Source organism: Phascolarctos cinereus, unplaced genomic scaffold, assembly GCF_003287225.1.
Source record: "Phascolarctos cinereus isolate Bilbo 61053 unplaced genomic scaffold, phaCin_HiC Scaffold_726;HRSCAF=1367, whole genome shotgun sequence".
NCBI classification, from domain to species: domain Eukaryota; kingdom Metazoa; phylum Chordata; class Mammalia; order Diprotodontia; family Phascolarctidae; genus Phascolarctos; species Phascolarctos cinereus.
The window spans coordinates 335,512,773-335,536,298 of record NW_027556098.1 but is presented as its reverse complement, the minus strand read 5'-3'; the positions used below and the strand labels follow the sequence as shown (position 1 = coordinate 335,536,298).

Genomic DNA, 23,526 nt, shown 5'->3' with positions numbered 1-23,526 from the left:
TTCCTTCTCTAGAGATCAAGATCTAAAAAGGCTTCTGTTCTTGGACAAAAAAAGGTCCTTTCTCAGCAAAATGCTATACCACTAGCACTAATTATCAGGAGATCATTTTGTTTAAGTTTAATTCTTTTTTCAGATGAGGTAGGTATCTATGGAAGAGATGTAGCTGAATCTTATAGAAATGTATTCTTCACAACAGATGAAAATAAGACTAGTAGTTTAGTTGAGTTTAATATCTGCTTGGTTGCCCTGAGCTAATTTAGTCATTCAATATAGGATTAGCATAAAAGCTGCAGCCTTTTGGTTTATGTAGTTTTCTGAGCACAAGTCATTTTCTTAGCTTTTTTTGCCTTCTCTTTTCAACCCTCACCCTGCAAGATATTATAGTGGTACAAGGCAGGGCATCTTTACAAATGGCAATCTTTGGTGGTTATCTTAAAAAAATAAAAATAAACTGTCTCCCCAATGATAACATGTAGTATATTAAAAAAAAAAAACACTCCTATTTGGTCTGCCCTCCTTTTCTGTTGCTACCTTGCAGTTTGTGACTTCTGGATAGTGGGAGGTCTGATGAACTGAACAACACAGACTGCAAGGAATTCCATTCCTGTTGAAATCCGTGGTCCCTTGGTGGAGACAGCTCCTTCCACTTGCTGTGATTTCTTCTGTGTGACTTTGCGAGGGGCTCTGGTATGACTGCTGAACGTATGGCTCACAGAGGGAACAGTACAAGGCAAAAGGACGCAAGCTGACTGGCTCACAGACGGGAGAGAGAGAGGAGCCCACAGCACAGCAACTGGCTTCCCTCTAACATGCAATTTTGAAGTCAGCAAAACTGAAATCAAATTACCATCATATTGTGTGGGTGAAGGATTAAAGAGACGGGACTACCGACTGCCTTAATGAGGATGAAGGACCCAGTAAGTCAAAGAACAACCAAGTACATCTAATGTCTGGACTCTGAAGCCTCATGTAAGTTTTCATTATGCTCTGTATTGCTGAAAACTATTTTTAGTGCTATATTATTTGCCTTCCAGTGTGAAGCTGTACGTGGCTAAAAAGCAGTCATTACAATTAGTGTTTCTAGTGCGGCCAATTGCCTCACAATCGGTACAGGAGACTTTCTTTTCTCTTTTGTATAAGGAGAGACATAGTCCATGCTGAAATTGCCGACAGAAGTCTGTGACAATCCAGTTTAATATGGCATGTGAACTATAACCAAAAGCATATCCAATTACAAGGAGGGTGACACTGATGTATTTTTCATCAACAGGCTTAAGGTAGAAAATACAGTCTTGTTCTGGTGGATTGCAAGCTACGTTAATGTGAACGTATTTAATATAGTGCATTCAACAGTATCAACAGAATGAGATGCAGCTAATGAGGGAGCCTGGGTAGTTACAAAACTTTTTTGCTCAAAGCATATTTTTCTCCCTGAATTCTCACTTTCCGTTTTACAAACTTATTCTGCTTTGTAACCTTGTTAAAGGGGAAAACACACACACACACACACACACACACACACACACACACACACACACACACACATACCCCAAAATAGATCTATTAGTGGATTTTACATGGGATTCTAGAGGAAAGAGTAACAACCACATACTTCTATAATTCCTATCAGTTCTTTAAATATTGCTTTAATGATGAAGGGGGAGTAAGAATCAATGCTCTGTCAAAGCCCATCAGTTTCACCAGCTTCAGATTTACATACTGTGGGGATAAAAAAAAAAAAAAAGATGGATGAATAGTGACCAGAGGTTATAACTTGTTCTTTTTTTTTTTCATATTTCATCTTTGCAAAGTTCAGGCTGAGAAATGGATATTCTTGTGGAAGAGGATAGCTCTGTGACCCCAACTGCAAACTCCTTAATACAATTAAACCATGACAGAAGATTCTACAAACCTGATTTCCTCTCTGGAGAGAACAACACTTCTGATGCACTTAACTGGACCGTAGATGCTGAAAATGGCACAAACTTCTCCTGTGACGGTGGCCTCGCGCCCCCTTGTTACTCCTTACTTCATTTCCCAGAGAAAAACTGGCCCGCATTGCTGACAGCTATAGTGATTGTTCTTACCATTGCTGGAAACATACTTGTCATCATGGCAGTCACCCTGGAGAAGAAACTGCAGAATGCCACCAATTACTTCCTGATGTCACTTGCCATTGCTGATATGCTGCTGGGTTTCCTGGTGATGCCAGTGTCAACATTAACCATCTTGTACGGTGAGTGTCACTTATGTTCCCTGATACACACTCACTCACTAGTCACAAAGTGTGTATGTGTGTACATAGGCTCAGTAGATTAGAAATATGTATCAGGAAAAAATAGAAGGAGAAGTAGACATTATTAAGACCCATGTCTCTCATGTTCTGGTAGCTAATGAAAAATTACTCTAATTAATATGGATGTTAGAGCATATGGGAAGGGGAAGACAGTTACCATGGAAAAAGAGTATCAGTGTTTAGAGGTAAGCATATGTAATTTCTTCCTAACTCTTCTAAGTTTTAATGCTTCTAAACAGGTATTTGTTTTGTATCGGTCCCAATGCTATCACAAATCAATGACTTTATGGTTTACCTGTCAGGACTCTGCTTGATTTTTGGTCCTTAATATTCTTCCCCAGCAAACATTCCAGCCTGAATGATAGAACAGCTTTATCTTTGTCACCCAGTTTTCTGCACTTCTAATGTAGCAAAGCCTTCCCAATTACTCTGGAACATTTGCAGAGCAAACGTTAATGGTGCAGTGAGCTTCACGTTAAAATGTACAAGCCTCTATTAGAATAAAATTAATCACTCCCATTTTTAATCATTCTCTCCCAGAAGGCTCTGTGACTGCACTTTTCAATGACATCATCAGCCATTCAAATATGTGTACACATACCATTGCAACATAAAATATGCAGGGGGTAATTTTAATGAACGTAGATAAAAAGTAGAGGGAGGGGTTTCACAGCATTTGAAACAGTCAAATAAACTGTACGGGTGAAGTCTGCAAACATTTGACTGCTTCAGCTGGGAAACAGAGTGTATGATACCCTTTCCAGAAGATGAGTAATACAAGTAGGTATAAATAAATAAAAATCCTTCAGGCAGCTGACAGATACAAACTGACAGCCAAATAAAGGTTAAAGAGATGAGTTACAAAGGAGTTCCCATTTAGAGATGTTTTTCTGGCCAATTTTTAGTACATGACTGGGATAAAAATGAGCACAAAGCATGCGAGATGGGGAGCAGAGGAAGTGAGGGAGCCAGGTTGCACAGAATGGGGACGGTTCCCTCACTGAAAATCTTAAAGCTCACTTCTCAGCCGTGCTGACACCCCGGGACACTTCCATGAAATTGACGTTGTCTTTCCACTGTGCCCCAGCGTCCTACTGCCCTCCAAGGTGAACACCAGCCTGAGTGTTATTCTAGAAAATACAAAGAGAGAGAAGAAGAAAAGGAGAGAGGGGACCAGTCCGGGGTTAGTAAAGAGCAGGCTGTGGGGATGGGAGCCAGGAGATCAGGGGTGCTCCCCGAGAGAGCAAAGTGGTTTATAAGACTTAGCAGCTATACTCTCTAAGCAAAGGAGTGGAGAGCCGGGAACCGGCCCTCACTTGAGAGGACGGCAGTGCCCCCTGGCGGCTTACGCTGGTACTCCTTCCCTCTTGCCTCCCACCGTTTGCTGCTGCGGTGAATGTCTTGCGGGATACTTTTCATCCACTTGCGCTCTGTCCTCTTTTGGGATGTAGCTTAGTGGCTGGAAAGACCCTTTTAAAAAGTTCAAATCCCCACTGCAAGTGGTTAGTGTAAGCCCTGCTGTTTAGGAAAGTTTGCAAAGGCGAGCAAATCAGCCTGGTGCGGCTTTCCTGACAGACACCAAGTCTCCAGCCTTGGCTTGGGCTGTTTGCCAAAAACCCTCAGCAGAAGTCTTCTGGTTAGGCTGGCATACTACATATACCCTCTAGGTTTCGGAGCATTCACATAAGCATTTTTATGAGAGTATTTTTACGCTAGAGAGAGTTTCTGAAAATATTTCTGGCCTATCATGAGGTATGGAATCTCATGATAAGTTATAAAAAGTCGTTACAACTTTGCGCCTCACCAGCGCAGAAACCTAACACCTTCTCCAATCCTCTACATGATCCCGAGAACTGTTAATATGAATGAAACCATTAATGGTTGGGGGAATTACTTGATAAAGTTGATTTGGGCAATTTAGTTTTTAAAAAAAACTTTGTTTCTTTCCTACGCTTTGTATAACAACAGATAAGGCAAGTTTTAGAGCGTACAGCAAAACTATAGTAAGCACTAAGTGTTATGGGATACCTAAAGCTGTTGCCCCACTAGTGCTAACCCTCTTTGTTGCTGTAGGATACAAATGGCCCTTGCCCACAAAACTCTGTGCGGTCTGGATTTATCTGGATGTGCTTTTCTCCACTGCCTCCATCATGCATCTCTGTGCAATCTCCTTGGACCGCTATATCGCTATTCGGAACCCCATTCATCACAGTCGCTTTAACTCAAGAGCTAAGGCGTTTTTGAAAATAATTGCTGTTTGGACCATATCAGTAGGTAAGTGAGAACATTCAGCATCTGTCTCCAAGCTGCAGTCCTCTGCTTTGCCAGAAGACTTGATACATTGGTTGAACTTTTTAAAAAGGACATTCAAAAATGTATAGTTTTGTTTGCCACATAATGTTATAATAATTTGATTTCCAAATTATTGGGTTTTTTTTTAATATGTAGCAAGATAGATAACACAATTCAATTCAACAAGCATTTATTAAGTGTTACTATGTGTCAGGGGGACACATGTCAGGCTTGGGGAATGCAGACAACGTGCCTTCAAGGAGCTTGCATTCTACTGGTGGACTCAAGCTACACTTTCTACATAAGTAAGAATATGTTTATGAGAAGCAGTATGGAGTACTGAATAGATAATAGCCTTGGAGTCAGGAAAACGTGGGTTCAAGTCTTGCCTCTGATACACCTTGGCTGTGTGACCCCAGATAAGTTATTTAATCTCTTAGTACCCCTGGACAATTCTCTTCGATGATCATTTTCAGAACAGTTGCTGATTTATACTGAAAGAATGAATTTCTTCACAGAAAGTTCCTTGCCTAAACTGAAGAAATCATAGTTCTGGAGATCAGATGGATGGATAGATAGATCAATAGATGGCTAAACCTAGATTTATACTCTACATTTCTAGATATATAGACATACACATACATGTACATATTATATACAGAAATACATACTCATTAAGTCAGCTCCATAAACTCTGCATCATATTCTTCCAATTTACAACTCCAGACCATGAGTACTTACAAGACCCCTAATCAAAAAGATATTCAACATCTGATGAACATCCATGACATTCAAAGTGCTCTTAATAGAAGATGTAGTTCTAGCCACAAAGTTGCCTGGGAACAGGCTCTAACGACTATACATTGGCTAGAAAGGGTAAGATTGGAGCGAGGTGTTGGGGCTGAGTCAAAGACCCCCTCCAGCCACTCACATAGTGCAGCTGAGTACACCCCTGCACCTTCTGATAACACACCACACATCAGAGATTTTCAAGAGCACTACATCTGCCAGGATGATCTCATGTATTTACAATAGACCAGTCTTGATCATCCATCATAACTGGATGGCCAGAGAAGAGAAAAGCTCCTAGTTATCATTCATTTGTTGCTGACAGATACCTCCTCAGAATGTTTAGCTTTTAGCTAAGAATTCCTTGAAATTAATTTGTTTTAGAATCACAAAATGTGTCAGTAGGTGACGTTGCATCCTTCCTGGAGTGGATGTGTGTATGGAATAAGAAAACAGGCAATTTAAGTCTAAGCAGAAAAATAAGTCTGTGACCTAAAGCAAATTAAACCAAGGACCTAATGAAAATCAGGCAATGAGTTAAATAAATTGAATGAAGTCAACCTCTTTTCTTCTTCCTCTTTTGTTTGGTTTTCATGGGTATAAATAAAACTTACATTCCTATAGCACATTTTAATTTTTGCAAAGTTTCTTTCTATTTTTATATTCTCTGAGAATTATTCATAGTTATGAATGATCATTTGACAAAATTAAAAATGAAGTAAGACAATATGATTCATTGGGAGGAGCTGGGGATTTGCAATCAGAGGCCCTATGTTCAAATCTTGGTTCTGATACTTACTATCTGTGTGTCCTTGGGCCCTAGTCAGAGGTCTCGATCTTGGGTTTATAATGGCAGATCTAAGACTAGCACCCACATTTCCTTATTCGTAGTCACAGGCCTACTCCTCCTCCCCACTCCTCTCAGAAAATGCCATGTTTGCTCTCAGGAAATGCATAAGCATTCTTGCCATCAGGCTATGAGCAGCTGTTGCAACATGTAGGAACAATGAGGATTTTGCATTTACTTGGACGAGTGTTTGACAAACTTTTCAACAACCTCTTTTAAGTGTCAATCATGTGCAGAGCACCATGTTTGGATATTCACTGACAGTCCAGGGGCAGTAGTCAGCCATCCACAAATTTTGGACTTAAGAGAAATCCTTAAGCTGTGAATGAGTTTCTTCCACTACAATCCTCACATGTGATTGTCGAGCCTCTAATTAAACGTGCCCAGTGACAGGAACTCACTACCTACTAAATCAACCTATTTTATTTTGTGCCAGTTCTAATTATATGGAAGTTATCTTAACCTGGAATTTGCCTCCCTATATTTCAATTCATTAGTCCTACTTTTCCCCATTGGAAACAAGAAAAATAAGTCTAATCCCTCTTCCATAATAACCTTCAAATATTTGAACATAGCACCTATGTCACCACATGTACATGAAACTGGGATATTTCATCTATAACTGTTATAGATAAAATATCCCAGTTCCTTAGATTGAGTCTCATATAACACGTCATTTTTCGTCCCCTCACTGTCCCTCAGTCATTTGGTAGACTGTTTCAAATCAAAGAATTGTAGAAACCTAGCTTTGGAATGGACAGCACAGGTCATGGAGTTCAACTCAAACTGAGGAGGAATCCCTCTACAAGTTGTCAGTCAGCCTTAGCTTGAAGACTTCACGTAATGAAGTACTGGCTGCCTCCCAAGAAGACAATTCCACTCTAGTAGAGCTCTAGATGCTAGGAAGCTTTTCCATTGAGAAAAAATTAGCTTCTCCACCATGTCCACACATCGCTCCTCATTCTGCACTTTGGGACAAGCCAAACAAGTCATGCCTTCTTCAATGTGACAGCCCTTCACATACTTGAAGGCAGCTCTTATGTTGTGCCTAAGCCTTTTCTTCTTTAGGCTAAACAGCCTGTTCCACCAAGTAAAGATTGAATGTTACATGGCAATGTGTCCAGTCTTTCAATCATCCTAATCCCCTTTCTCTGGTCATGTTCCAGACTGCCAATATCCTTCCAAAACTGTGGCATAAAAACTGAATGTTGTACTCTATATGTGGTCTGACCAGTGTAGGGCATAAAAGGACTATTAGGACCTTATTTCTGGAGACTCTGCATCTGGAAATGAAGCCTAAGTTCACATTAGCTTTTGGTTGTTAGCTGTCATATCACATTGTTAATTCTTGTTAAAACGACAGCACACTAAAACCCCAAGGCCTTTTTTACAGAAACAGTTATCCAGTCATCATTGCTTCATCTCAAGGGCAGCTAGGAGGTGTAGTAGCTAGAATGTCAGGTCTGGAGTCAGAAAGATTCCTCTTCCTGAGTTCAAATCTGGCCTCAGACACTTACTAGCTGTGTGACCCTGAGCAAGTCACTTAACCTGTTTGCCTCAGTTTCTTCATCTGTAAAATGAAGAAAGAAATAGCAACCCATTCCAGTATCTTTGCCAAGAAAACCCCAAATGGGGTCACAAAGAGTTTCCTAAACATAATGTAATTGGTTTTTTTGAGCCCAGTCGTATAGTTTTACATTTATTATAATAACTATGATAGCTAGTACTTACGTAGTTCTTTTAAAATCTTATCTCATTTTATCTTCACAACAACCCTGGGAGATAGGTGCTATTACTATTCCCCTTTTATGTATGGGGAAACTGAGGCAGAGGGAGGTTAAGTGACTTGCCCCAGGGTCACACAGCTAATCAGTGCCTCAGGAGAGTTTTGAACTCAAATCTTCCTCTCCCAGTGCTTTATTCCCTGCACCACCTAGCTACTGAGTTCTTTTTAGGCTCCTTACTCTACTTTACCTCAGACACTTATTAGAGTTAGCAGCAAGTGGTAAGTTTAGACATGATGAGCTTATCCTAGGAGGGACATATTGGTCCCTCTCCACTTTTGCAAATATGTTGAGGGTAGATTAGAATGGAGAAACTTGAGTCAGTGAGACCAATTAGGAAGCTATTACAATAACCCAAGTAAAAAGTAATGAGGGCCCAAGCTAGGGTTGTAGCTATGGGAGAAGAGAGAAGAGGATGAATGTGAAATTTTGTGAAGGTAGAAATGAAAAGCTTTGGTAGCTGATTGGTTATGTAAGGGAGCAAAAACTGAGGAGTTGTACATGATACCAAGGTTGTAAACCTGTGTGGCTGGAAAGATGGTGGTATCCTACACAGAAACAGAAAAATTGGAAGAAAGGTAGGTTTGGAGGCAAAGATGTAGTGAAATCTGTGAACCAGGTTTGGAATCCATCCATACCTGTTCATCTTGCATAATTCACACAGTGCCATTGATAATGAAAAGGGAGGGTAAGGCTCTATTCATGGTCCACTCCCCCAAGATGCAGAGATTGCTCTTCCCTCACAGTGCCTACCAGAGCCATGAGGTCATCTGGAGGTAGGAGGTTGGAAGAATTTTACCTTGGCATCTGTCAGTGTGTGTGCCTGTGTCCTGATAAGGGGTCCACACCCAATGGCAAAGGGACAAGGTTGAGAGTTTACAGTGACAGGAGGTCTTTGGCAAAGTATGGAGCAGACCAGGTAGAGTGGGGACTGTTAGTGATCATGCATAAAAGGATGGTCTTGTTGGAGATAAGCACAGAGATTGGCTATTAGGTAGGAAAGTCAGGTGTGACCCATGTACCCACCTTCTACCCCTATGGATCATGCCAAAGACCCACTCCCCTTATCTAGCAGCCCTATCTAAAAACAAAAATGATATGAGAGTTACAGTACATGTACAGTACAGTACATGAATGACCCTGTGATGGCTCTAAGCCATCACTAGTTCCCTTTCTAAACGCTCACAAAGCATCACGTTAGTAATACAGTACATTCCAGAATTTTGCCAGGAATCAAAGCCAAACGCAATAGTCTATAGTGTAAGGAATCTATTCTCTTTGCTCTTTGCAAAATCAGGATGATGTTTGCTCTAACTCTATGACACTTCTCTCCCAATGATTTTTCAAAGATCACAAATAGCTACTCAGAATTACCACCCACTTCTTCCGTATCCTGTGATATAGATAGACACAGACAATAAGCATTTATTAAGTGCCTACTATGTGCCAGGTACTGTACTAAGTGCTGGGGATACAAAAAAAAGAGGCAAAAGACAGTGTTTTCACTCAGGGAGCTCACAATCTAATGGGGGAGACAATGAGCAAACAAGTATGTACAAACAAGTTGAGATTTGAAGGAAACCAGGGACGCCAAAAGACAGACAGAAAGGAAAGGGACCACAGTTACATGTTGTTGGGTTATTTGTTTGTTTTTTAAATTCATGTCTTCTCCTTAGCCATGATAACACACTCATTACAATCTAATGGGGAACTCTATCTGCAAGGAAGATTAGTTCAACCTGTGGCCATCACAAGTTGCTGAAGATAATTAAGGGTGATTACCACAGTGTTGATGGTTTTGGAGAGGGAGTGTCACATTTTAGGAACAGCAAGAAAGCCACTTTGAACTGACAAAAGAGTGTATGAAAAGTAGTAATGTATAACAAGACTGGAAATGTAGAATGGAGTTAAGTTGTGAAGAATTTATACGCTTAACAGAGGAGAATACATTTGATCCCAGAGGTAATATGGAGCCACTGGAACTTATTGATTAGGGAGGTGGACATGCTCAGACTTACACTTTAAGAAATTCACCTTGGCGGCTGTATGGTTGATGGATTGAAGAGGGAAGAATTGTGAGTTAGGGAGATTGATGAGGAGGTAATTACAATAATGCAAGTGAGGAGTGAGGAGTGCCTCAATCAGAATGGTGGCTGTATTCATAGAGAAAAGGGAAAAGTGTGAGAATTATTGCAGAGGTAGAAATAATAAAATTTGGCAATGGAATTAGATATGCAGGGTGAATGAGAGTAAGAAGTCAAAAGTGAAATCAAGGTTGCAAACCAACTGACATGGGGATGGTGGAACCCTTGACAGAAATAGAGAAGTTTGGTAGAATAGTGGATTTGAAAGGAAAGATACTGAGTTTTGTTTTGGATATGTTGACTTTGAGATGCCTCTGTGACATTGTTTGAAATGACCAAGAGAATGCTAGTGAAGTGAGATTGGAACTCAAGAGAGATATTAGAGCTAGATATATAGATCTGGGGGTCATCTACATAGAGATGATCACTGAACCCATGTGAGCTAATAAGGTCACTAAGTGATAGAGTGTAAAAAGAGAAAAAAAGAAGGACAGAGCCTTGGAGGATAACCACATTTGTTCAGCCTGTGGCCATCACCCAGTTGGTGAAGATAAGTAAGGGTCATTACCACAATAATGTTGGTTTTGGAGACAGAATGTCACATTTTAGGAACAGCAAGAAAGCTTGTTTAGACTGAACAAAGAGTGTATGAAAAGAAATAATGTATAATAAGACTGGAAATGTAGGATGGAGTTAGGTTGTGGGAGACTACATAGTAGGGGAGTACATAGTAAGTTCAACTTGTTTTTATATGTTGTCTTCCCCACCATTAAATTGTAACATCCTTAATTATGAAGAATATAGAATTATGAGGGATTATAGAATCATAAGAGATCATCTGATGGAGAAGATGGGAGATCATGGGATCAAGGGTCCATATAGAGGGCTTGACCTTCATCTCCTCACCAGAAACTAGAGGAAGACAGAATGAAGGATACACAGAAGGGAAAAAGAGTATGTGACAAATGCCTTCTTTTTTCTCATTAAATATGAAGCAAGCAAGATCTAAGCCTAAAGATCAAGAGACCATCCAAGCATAATTGTTTCTATTATTTTCCCATTTGGATAGTGGTTCATAGGTTGTTAAAAACCTGCAAGAACCTTAGAGATCATGTTGTCTGACACCCTCATTTTGCTAAAGAGAAAACTGAGGTGCAGAATAGTCAAGTGACTTATCCAAGGTCTATTTATTTGCAATGTTGAGACTCAAACCCAGGTTTTCTGATTCTTACCTGCTTTTTGACCATTTCCCTGCTCCATGATGAGAGAGAAAAGCATCAGTGTTTATCATTCAGACTATTTCTTAGTTTCTCTGGTTAAAGGTCTATTGAGGGAAAATACTGAAACTATTAAATTAAGTGAGATTAGTTGGTTTTCTATGGATTTCATTTTTCCCTGTTAGACCTGATTCTTATTAACCGTGGGCAATCAAGTGTTCACTGCATTAAACAGTAATTCTTTCCCCCTTCAAAACCAACAGTAGCTTAAATTAAACCTATGATAGTAAATATTTAAGAAAAGAGGAGGGAGTTGTCTGAGACAAAGACATAGGAATGGAATTTCAGTTATAAGAGATTTATTAACTAGTAAGAATTTATTAACTAAAATGTTTCAACAACTTAGCATATACATGCAAAAACAGATGGCCATAGACATTCTTGGATGTTTTCTCACCTGCACAATGAAGAAGAGGTGAAATAGATTGTCTTGAAGTAGCTTGCAGCTCTAAACCTTATCACCTTAAGATCTGCATTTATTCATGCAAGCACTTACACGCACAAACTATAGCTACCAACAAAGAGCTGGTACAGGAGGAGAGAACAGGCCTTGGTGACATCACTGAGAAGCAAAAGGTTTATGCTTATTAGATCACTCAGAAGCTTTGGTGTGTTTGTGTAATGGAATCTGCCAATCCATTCCTCCCCCACCAGAGAAGTCCCATTGTACCAGATTATGTAATGCAAAAAGTACCCAGTAGTAATTTCTTAAATCTCTTTGTTTTTCTTTTATTTGCATTGCATTAAACCCAGTGAAATGAACACTACCATCTCTTGATTGAAGTTTCCATCTCCTTTCTCTTTCCCTGGGGTTTTTGAAAATGTATTGAGCTGGGTAAGGTTTTATCTGAAATCTTCCACTGAGACATATTGTTACGCAATTGAACATGTTTTCAAGCCTCTGGTCTTGTGTAGACATAATCTTCAGCCCTTTATTTCCTGGCAATTCAAAAACTAGGTAAAAGGTGATATTCATAGATAAATGGTATAAAAACTAACATCTTCACATAGTTCTGGCTTAAAGCAGAAGTAATTTTCCTCTTGTGGTTACATTTCAGTCAGCCAATCAGTCTATCAATATTTATTAAGCACCTACTCTGTGCCAGATACTGTACTTAGCACTGTGGATACAAAGAAAGGCAAAAGACAATCCCTTCCCTCGAGGAGCTCAAAATCTAATGGGAGGGACAACATGCAAACAAATAATACAAACAAACTATGTACACAATTAACAGGAAATAATTAAGGAGGGAAGACACTAGAATTAAGAGGGACTGGGAAAAGGGAAGCCAGGAGGCAGAGATGAGGAAGGAGAGAATTCCAAGCATGGAGGATGGCAAGAAAATGCCCCAGAGCTGAGAGACAGAGTATCTTGTTCCCAGTTGGGAAGGGGGGATGGTATAAACTATAAAAATGCTGGAAATGTAAGAGGGTAAGTTATAAAGAACTTTGGATGCCAAACAAAAGATTTTAAACACATGCATATGCATATATTTGAAAATTGAGTTGTTCCTTAGTATAATAAGCTTTTAGTTCAGTAAGATGGTTACATCATATTGGTTCACTAACATTTTAGTTGGCTATTAAAATTATTAAATGACAGTAGCTTGCAAAGTGCTTCACATTCATTATATGATGTGAGCCACATAGACATGTGAGGAGGGTTCTACGAGTAATATTACCATCATTTTACAAAGGAAAAAAAAATTGAAATACAGAGAGGTAGTATCTTTCTTGAGGTCACACAGCTAGTATATGGTATCAAATACTCTAAGTTTTCCCCTTCACCTTCTTAGATGAGGCCCACTTCCATTTCATATATGAAACACTGAGGTTCCATTGTCAGAGTTGATATGAATAAGTTTCTATTGATAATTGGCAGATCCAGTTTGTTTTGAATCTATTGTCATCATTTTAGTTTAATCTACACATGTCCTTGAGATGATCTAGTTTAGTTGGCTTTCATGTCACACTTTTAGCTGTTTTGTCTTCAATTCCATTGATTTTCACTGTTTTATAAGAAAGACAATACTATTTGTATTTCTGTCATCAGCCTGCTGATAAACTTGCACTCTAGACTATCACTGGCCTTGCCCAACTTGTCTATTTGTTTGACAAGACGACTAAATGTTTCCTGGCTGAAGGGAAGTGGTCTTTTGGCTTTTCTTAGCCTCCTTGATGAGGCAATTATTTCACATTTGTGATATATGTAAAGTACTTTGCAAGCCATTATTACTAATAATCATTAAAATAATCAACCAAAATCTATTAGTTAACCAAGTGTGTTGTAGTCATCTTACTGAAATATTTAATAAGGTTATTTAATAATAAATAACAATTCTAATATTAACACATTTGTTTTATCAAAATAAAGAAGTAGTTACAATACATTTTACTACTTCTCTAAGAAATGGTGAGAAAGTCAATGTCTTTACTATCATCCATTTCCTATTTTAAAGAGTCATTAGATTAGTTGATTAAGTCAGGTTAGTGTTGTTGCTATTATACAGTGTCAAATCATCATTATCTTTTCTTCTAAGTTGATATCAATTTAGATCTTTAATACTGATGTCAAATAGCTGATTCTAAACTGACTTTCATGAAGATATCCGGCCATATACTATTGTTAAAATAGTATTCACAAAATCCAAAACTTTATGACAATCTGCTTGAGGGAATACTTATAAACACCAGAAGGAATCCCCTACAAGTCTCTAATGTTTGTCAGTTCTTATTTACAAATCATTTTTTCCAGTGTATTTTTGTTGACCTTATCTATGTTCACCTTTGCACTGAGGTAATTAAATATAAAGAAACTTGACAATTTCATTGAAGAATCATCAATTTCTTTATAAAATGTCATTATCACAAACTAGCTATCTTCATGGTGGTAACCCTATTTACATTCATCATGAAAAATAAAATGAAAGATGACAAAATGTTCCATGAGGTTATTTTTCCTGTTGCCCTTGAGTATATAATGAAACCAACACCATCAATCCTTTATACACTGCTCCAAGGAAAATCTGTGTCCAACTTTCCAGTCAGCTCCAACTTCTTTATGTTCTGTGACATTATTTATTGTATGAATAATACCTTCAATCAATTTATTGACAATTGGACTAGGATCTCATATTCATAGTACCAACAGATAAACTGCTTTAGATTTGGTCTAAAAACTGCTAGTACCCTCTGCTCTGCTCCCTTAGCCTTGTATTTAGGAGAAGGACAGGATAGATGATTATATAGATATAGATGTAGATATAGATATAGATATTGAGTATGGAAGACTTGGATTCAATTCCTACCTCAGATATTTGTTAACTATATGAACCTGGGAAAGTCATTTAACTTTCTAAGTGTCTATTTCCTTATCTTTAAAATGAATATAATAATAGTACTTACTTCATCAGCTTGTTGGAAGGGTCAAAAAGAAAGCATGTTTTGCAAAGTTTTAACAGCTGTATAAATATAAGCTATGATTGTTTTATTATCATCATCTCAATTCTCATCTTTTTCAATAGAGTTCAAATAGAAATGATCTTAGGATAGGTTGCTAGTCTTCTACCATTGTTTTGTATTTACATCTAATGTTCTGAGGATTATTGTAAAGGTCAACAAGATAACTACTTTTTTCTATTGAATAGCAATATTTGGGATATTATTATTGTTATTGCTGTTATTATTCTGATGGTGATAATGAGGAGGAGAAGGAGGAGGAGAAGTAGTAGTAGTAGTAGTAGTAGTAGTAGTAGTAGTAGTAGCAGCAGCAGCAGCAGCCACAGCAACATAAATTTAATGGGTGGTCATGACTAAAAAGTCCTTCACCTAGATGTAAGAAGACTAATAAAGTATGAAGGTAAAATGTTATGAAGGGCTTTAGAAGTCAAAGTGAGAATTTTATATTTGATCCCAGATGTTGTATGAAGCTACTGAAGTTTATTGAATAGCGGAATGATATGGTAAGAACTGTATTTTTGGAAGATCATTTTGATAGCTGAGTGGAAGATGGACCAGAGTAGGGGTGGGGAACATCTGGCTTCAAGGCCACATGTGGCCCTCTAGGTCCTCAGGTGCAGCCCTTTGACTGAATCCAAACTTCACAGAACAAATCCCCTTAATAAAAGGATTTGTTCTGTAAAACTTGGACTTAGTCGAAAGGCTGCACCCAAGGACTTAGAAGGCCATATGTAGCCTTGAGGTTTCAGGTTCACCGCCTCTGAACTAGAGAACAACAAGAGGCTTGAGGGAGACCAACCACCAAGTTGTTGTACTAATCCAGGTGTGAGGTGGTAAGGGCATGAGGCAGAATGGTTGCAGTTTCAGAAAAGAGAAGGGGACACAAAGGATATATGCTACAAAGGTAGAAATGGTAGGATGTGACTACTGATTGAATATGAGAGAGGGTGAAAATGAAAAGTTGAGGATGACACTAAGGTTGCAAATCTGGGTGACTGAGAGGATAGTGGTATCCTCAAAAAAAATTAATGGGAACTAGGAAGAAGTATAGTACGTATGTGTAGGGGAGAAGATAATGACTTCGGTTTTGAACATGATGAGTTTAAGTTGTCTACAGGAGATCTAGTTCAAGATTTCTAAAAGTTAATTGAAGATGCAAGTCTGGAGTTTAGGAAAGAGATTAGGACTTGACAAATAGATCCAAGAGTTATCTGCATAGAGATGGCCGTTGAAACCATGGTTACTGATGAGAACACCAAGTGAAATAGTATAAAGGGAGAAAATAAGATGGTTCAGGACAGAACAGTGGGAGCCCCCATGGTTAGTGGGCCTGATGTGGGTGAAGATCCATTGAAGGAAGGAGCACTCAGACATAGGAGAACCAGGAGAAAGCACTGTCACAAAAACCTAGAGAGAAGAGAGTATTGAGGAGAAGCAGATGACTGAATGTCAAAGGCTGAAAAGAGATCAAAAAGGATAAGAATTGGGAAAAGGTCATGAGATTTGACAACTAAGCAATTGTTACTTTTGAGAGAATAGTTTCAATAGAATGATGAGGTTAGAAAGTAGACTGCAAAGAGTTAAGAAGAAAGTACACAGAAAAAAAATAGAAGTACTAGTGTAGACAGTCTTTTCAAAGAGTTTAGCCCCCAAAGAGAAGAGAAATATAGATATGTCAATCTTTGGTAGTTTGTCACTGAGTAAGAAAATATATTTGGGTAGTATTATTAATTTTATTATATTGGTTTAGCCAATATAATATGAGCAATTAATATGTGTCCTATTTTTAAGTCTGTCATTATTTCTTTAAAGAGTATTTTGTAGTTGTATTCATATAGTTGCTGTGGGTGACTTGACAGGTAGACTCCAATATGTTTCACATATTCTGTATTTATTTTAAATGGAATTTCTCTTTCTATCTCTTCTTTTCTTGCTGGATTTTGTGGCTAATATATAGAAATGCTGATGATTTGTGTAGATTTATTTCATATCCTAAAACTTCGCTGAATTTCTTATGTTAATTAATTTTGGCTAACTCTTTAGAATTTTCTTAGTCATCATATCATTTGTAAAAAGCAGTAATTTTGTTTTCTCTTTGCCTATACTTATTCCTACTATTTGTCTTGACTTTTTTGCTTTCACTAGCATTTCAAGGACTATATTAAGTAGGAGTGTTGACAATGGATATCTTTGCCTTTCCCATGATTTTACTGGAAATCCCTCAAATTTTCTCCTTTATATATAATGTTTGCCCTTGGTTTTGGATGGATACTATTTACCTTATTAATGAAAGAGCCAAAACCCACATGGGATTTTGTCAACATTATTTTGAATATTTGTTGATATAGTCAGATAGATTTTATTAGTAGAAATATTAACATGATTTTTTTATATTTATAATCTTCCTTATGTTGAATTAATCCCAAACTATTCATATAAATCCACACCGGTCATAGTATATAATCTAATGTTATTGTAGGCTTTTTGCTAATACGTTATTTAAAATTTTGTATCAGTGCTATTTGAGGATATTGGTTGGTGTTTTTCTTTCTTTGCTTTGTCTAACCCTGGTTTGGGCATCAAGATCATATTTGTATCATAGAAGGAGATTGATTAGAAGGGTACCTTCTCATTATTCTATTATTGCAAGCAATTTATGTAATAGTAGAATTTATTGTTCCAGGAATTTTTGATGGAATTCACTTGTAAATACATCTGGCCCTGGAGATTTGGCAGGGGTGGGGAGGGGCAGGAAGTCCATTTATGCTTGGTTCAATTTCTTTTTTCTGATATTTGTTTAATTTGCTTGTTTAATTTGTTTAATTCTTTTTTTCTTCTTCAGTTGTTGTGAATTCTTTGTCTTTGATAGTTTGGTTTTTTTAAATCAGCTAACTTTTTATCTATTTTATTAATTTTTCCAACTTTATCAGCTTTAATGATTAATTCAATGTTTTTCTTTCAATTTCAATCATCTCTTCATTTTTCAGAATTTCTACTTTATTGCTTAATTGGGGGCAGGGGAACACTCAGATAGGTAGGAGAAGAACCAGGAGAACCAATGTCACAAAAACCTGGAGAGAAGAGAGTGACCAAAATGTCAAAAGTACTGAGAAGTCAAGAGTGATTAGGATTGAGAAAAGATCATTAGATTTAGCAAGTAAGAGACTATTAGTATCTTTAATGAGAGCAGTTTCAGTGGAATGATGTTGTTGAAAGCCAGACTCCAAAGATTTAAGAAGAGGTTAAAAGGAAAGAAAGTAGAGGCACCTTTTGTAGATGGACTTCTCAAGGAGTCTAGTCACAAAACAACTAGCAGAGATGAGTGACTCAGTTAAGGGTTTTTTGAAGATGGCAAAGACATGAATGTATTTGTAAGCAGTAGGGAAGTAGCTGAAGCAACTGAAAACAGACCAAGATCTGTTGGTTTTTACCTTCACCACATCTCTTGAGTATGCTACCTTCTATCCTATGACACGGCCAACCACTCTATTGTAGGCCCTCATCTCCTCATTCATGGACTATTGCAATAGCCTGCTGGTTAGTCTCTCTGCCTAAAGTCTCACCCCACTTTAGTACATCCTCCATTCAAATGTCAAGATCATCTTCCTAAAGAGAGAATAGGAATGATAGGACAGTCTGATGAAGAAGACAAGATGCAGTGGGATCACTTGTGGATGTAGAAGGGTTTGCCTTGACAAGAAGGGCCACCTCATTATGTGAGACAAGGGTGAAGGAATGAATAGTGGTAGAAGGTAACTCTAAGTGATGTGAGATGAGGAACAAGGGTTTTCTCTTGTTCTATGGGAGGGCCAATGAGAGGAAGAGAATGTAAATTCCAATAAGAAAATAGATAATTTTTAAAGAACATTATTCTGAGGAGACTTCACCAGACTTCAGAGGAGTCAATGAAACAAAAAAAACGGTTAAGAAAACCTTCCTAAAGAACTGCATCTACCATGGTAGGAGTACTACTATGGAGAATTGAAGCAATAACTGAATAAGAATCACACAGGGTGAAAAGAGTGATATGGACTTAAATCTTCACTAATGAAGGGCACAGTTATGCCAATAAGATCACAGATCCATCAGATTAGTGAAGTATTAAATCAATCAAAAAGCATTTAATAAGTTCTCATTACACCAGGCAGGGCAATAAGCTAGGTGGCACAGCAGACAGTATAGAACTTGGAATCAGGAAGATCTAAATTCAAATCTGATCTCAGATACTTACTAGCTGTGTGACCCTGGGCAAGTCACTTAACCTGTTTGCCTCTGTTTCCTCATCTGTATAATGAGCTGGAGGATATGGCAAACCACTCTAGTATCTTTGCCAAGAAGATCCCAAAAGGGATCACAAAGAGCTGCATCCAACTAAACAACAACAATGTGCCAGGCACTGTGCTAGGCACTGACATTCCTTTCCCTTAAAGATCTTGTTTGCTCTTGGCCATCACAGTCATATGAGTTGTTTTTGACACCTATATGCAAGTCATATAATCTTTCAACCTCAGTTTCTGCTATCTATAAAATAAGAATAACGTACTTGAACTACCTGCCATACAGAATTATTACAAAGAAAACACTTTATAAACCCTCAGGCATTGAATAAATGTGCTATTGTGAAAGAAGCATCTGTCTTATTTGGTGACTTTTGCCTTCAGAAAGCAGAAGTTACAATGCATAGAATTCAAGAGCTCTTAGAAGCCATTGGATCCAACCTCTTGACTTCCAGAAGGCTAACAGCTTAGTTATTCGAGAAGGAACAGGTAGATAAGAATGGGCATTAGTATTATGACAGATTAGTGACACTGGCATTCATCCCTGGCAAAATTCTAAATCAAATGACTACATGTAATTATTAGGAATTATCATGGGTACACTAAAAACAAGTCAAATCAAAATAACCTCATTTCTTTATCAAATACATAATGTATCTTGAATTCAGAATGCTAATAAACAAATTATTTCATTATATCCATGTTCAAGATGAGGAAATATAGGTTGAATAAAGACAAAGCTATAGGGAATTGAAAACTATATCCGAAGAACATTATTTAATGGATGGATATCCATCTGAAAGTCTTGGTTCTGTTCTATAGAGGATTTGTATCAATGACTTGGAAAACAACAAAGAAAGAATTCCAATCAACTTTCTAGATGGCTAAAGCTGAGGGATAATCTCATGTGTTTGGATGACAGAATCAATATTGAGGAAGAATCCAATATGTTGAAACTATAGAATTTCAGCTAAAAAGATGATATTTTAAGAAGAATAAATATAAAGTCTTACACTTTCGCTCAAAATTTCAACAAGATAGGGGATGCTTGGCTTAATAGCAATTCATATTAAAAAAGTCCCAAACATTTTGTTCAACAGTAACATCAATGTGAGGCAAAAGTTAGATATGGCTGCCAAAAAGGTAATTCACTGTTATGCTACATTAATAGCAGTCTAGTGTGAGGGACAAGGGAGGCAATTGTCACACCAACCTAATCATATCTGGAATATTGTGCCCATTCAGAGTACCATGACTTAAAATACACATTGGCAAAATAGAATATATCCAAAGAGGAAGCCAACCAGGGTAGGTTAAAGGAAAAAGTTGAAAGAGTTAAAGATATTTTACCCAAAGAAGAGAAGGAAACCATAAGGACAATAAACAAATAAAAAGTGGGAAATATGTGTCAAGATTTCTAAATCAAACTATTTTCTCAATTAATGATATTGGAGCTCCCACATTTGAACCCTAACATCACCATTCCCAATATGCTATATGAGGAAGGAGAAAAACAAAGCAGTGCTTTTAAACATGTCTGGGCCAGACCAATTATACACATACAGAGGCCGTCCATGTTTGAGACAACACAATTTTGAAGGGGAATTAAATCTCAAGCTCTCTGAAATATGAAAGGAAACCAAATTTGGGGTTAGGATATTAATCACAAATATTATCATTTATTAGATTTCATCACAGAAACTTACTGCAGAGATTTTTTCCTAGCTACCTACTTACTTACATTTTGCCTACATTCATTTTGTTCATACAAAGCATTTAAAATTTCACACAATCAAAATTGTCCATTTTATCTTCTGTAGTTTTATTTATTACTTTTTAATCATGAACTCTTTCCATATCCATAGATCTAAAAGGTTAGCTCTTCCTTGCTCCTCTAATTTGTTTATGTCACCCTTTATATCTATCTATCTGGAGTTTATCTTGGTATATAGGATGATATGTTGATCCATACCTAGTTCCTATCAAACTGATTTCTAGTTTTCCTAGCATTACTATTGAGTCAACCCAATAGCTGGGGCCTATCAAACACTAGTCTACATCATTCTTTCCATTGTATACCTAATCTGTTCCACTGACCTACTTCTTTATTTCTTAACTAGTACCAGTTTTGATTATTACTTCTATATAGTATTCTTTGGGTCCCCTTCTTTCCTGCTTTTTTTGTCATTACCCTTGAGACACTTAATTTTTTATTCCTCTAGATTAATTTTATTGCTATTTTTTTAGTTTGTTTTTTTGCCTTTTGGTGAGGCAATCAGGGTTAAGTGACTTGCCCAGGGTCACACAGCTAGTAAGTGTCAAGTGTCAGAGGTTGGATTTGAACTCAGGTCCTCCTGACTACAAGGCTGGAGCTCTATCGACTGAGCCACCTAGCTGCCCTCATTACTATTTGTTCTAGATGTGTTCAATAATCCTTTGGTAACTTGATTGGGATGACACTGAATGAGTAAATTAATTTGAGTAGTATTGTCATTTTTGTTACATTGATTCAACCTACCCATATGCAATTAGTATTCTTCCTATTATTATCTGTCTTCATTTCTTTAAAAAGTATTGTTAGTTGTATGTGTATATTGATAGACATATTGGTATATATTGGTAGACTTCCACATGTTTCACATTCTTTATTTTTCATGGAACTTCCCCTTCTATCTCTTTTCTTCTTGTCATATTCTGTTGCTCATATGTAGAAATGCTGATGATTTGCATAAATTTACTTTATATCCTATTACTTTGTCATAATTTCAATTATTTTCTAGTTGAATTTCTAGGATTCTCTCAGTAAACCATTCATATCATCTGCCAAAAGTGATGATTTTGTTTCTTCTTTTCCTAGGCCTATTCCCTTCATTTCTTTTTCTTGTCTTATTGCTACAGCTACCATTTCTAGTACTATATCAAATAGTAAAGGTGATCATGGGCATCCTTGTTTTATGCCTGATTTTACATCATTGGAAATGTTTGCAAAGGCGTAGATAATCATCTCACAGAGACATTATAGAGGGGTTCCTACCTTAGTTGGGAAGTTCTGCTGGACCAAGGGTTCTCTACCTTTTTGTGTGGTGTGGACCGCATTTACAGTCTGATGAATCCTGTGAACATAACAAAAAATGCTTGCTTCTTTACCTTGTTATATACCTTCCTCTTAACAGTGATTAGCAGAAATAAAAATCAACCTAACCCATAGAAGACTACATACAATCAAATTATGTTCTTCCTTTGATGGATCTCACATGTCAGGACATTGTCCCTCAAAAGGATAAGAGAATGAGGACTTCTGTGTACTTGCTAGTGATTAAGTACAATTAAGTGGACTGAGAGAGGGAAAAGGGTATAGTTCAAGCTGTGCTCCCAAAGGATAAAAAGTACCCCACTGAGATCAAAATACAAAGAATTCACAGAGTCAACCAGTTGAGAGGACTAGGCATCCAGGTATGAAGTAATGCCAGGAACACCAAACCTAGGAGGAAAGTGAATGGAATTAGAACTGGAAAGTATCACAGAGAGAAAAAAAAAACCACAAGGTGTCAACGAATGGCAGTTTGACTCATCCAAGGTAATGTGCTTTTATTGTTGTGGTATGCCAGCTCCTTCCTCCTCATTCACCTGCCCATAATGCTGCAGACTCAGATACCACACAATGAAGATTCATACTGAGAGTCAGGACAAGGGATTTAGGCACCTCAGGCAAAATTTTTAAATTAATCCCCCACACGTGCCACAAAAATATTTTACACATCCCCCAAAACCACTCCTCTATACTACTATCTATTGAAGAATTTGAACCTTCATTGTAATATATGTAAGTTAGTAACTAAATTAAATTCAGCATACATTCATCAGGCATCTATTAGGTACAAGGCATTTGCTAAGTAATAAGAATGAAAAGACAAAATAAAAACAGTCCCTGCCCTCCAGAAACTTACATTCTACTGGTGGAGAGGGAGGGGAGGATCCAACATTTACACAGAGGCAGCTAGATGGCACATTGAATCGAGTAGGAGGCAGGAAGACCTGAGTTCAAACTCAGCTTCATATACTTACAAGCTGTGTGACCATAGGCAAGTCACTCAACCTCTTTTTGCCTCAGTTTCCTCAACTTGAAAGTGCAAATAATAATAGCACCTACCTCATAAGGTTATGGTGAGGATAAAATGAGATAATGTTTGTAGAGCACTTTGTAAACCTTAAAGCACAATGTAAATGCTACCTATTGTTAGATAAGTACATATAAAATAACTTAAGGAAGGAGTGCTAAGGACTAGGAGAATCAAGCAAAGGCTTGCCTAGGGAGGCAGTGACTGAGTTGGACCTTGAAGGAAGCTAAGAATTCTGGGAATTGGCAAAGAGAGGGAATTCTGAACATGCACTATAGCCTGTGCAGATACATGGAACTAAGA

The 23,526-nt window shown here is 37.6% G+C and overlaps 1 protein-coding gene across 1 annotated transcript in view; it reads left to right on the top strand.

The window, feature by feature from the left end:
* The first annotated feature begins 563 nt into the window (after positions 1-563).
* HTR2A (5-hydroxytryptamine receptor 2A) overlaps positions 564-23,526 on the top strand; it is a 64,174-nt gene continuing 41,211 nt past the window's right edge. Inside the window, exons 1-3 of the mRNA XM_020993783.2 lie at positions 564-969; positions 1,817-2,236; positions 4,370-4,570. Coding sequence (XP_020849442.1) covers positions 1,825-2,236; positions 4,370-4,570 — 613 coding nt within the window. The 5' untranslated portion in view covers positions 564-969; positions 1,817-1,824. The remainder of the gene's footprint in view (positions 970-1,816; positions 2,237-4,369; positions 4,571-23,526) is intronic.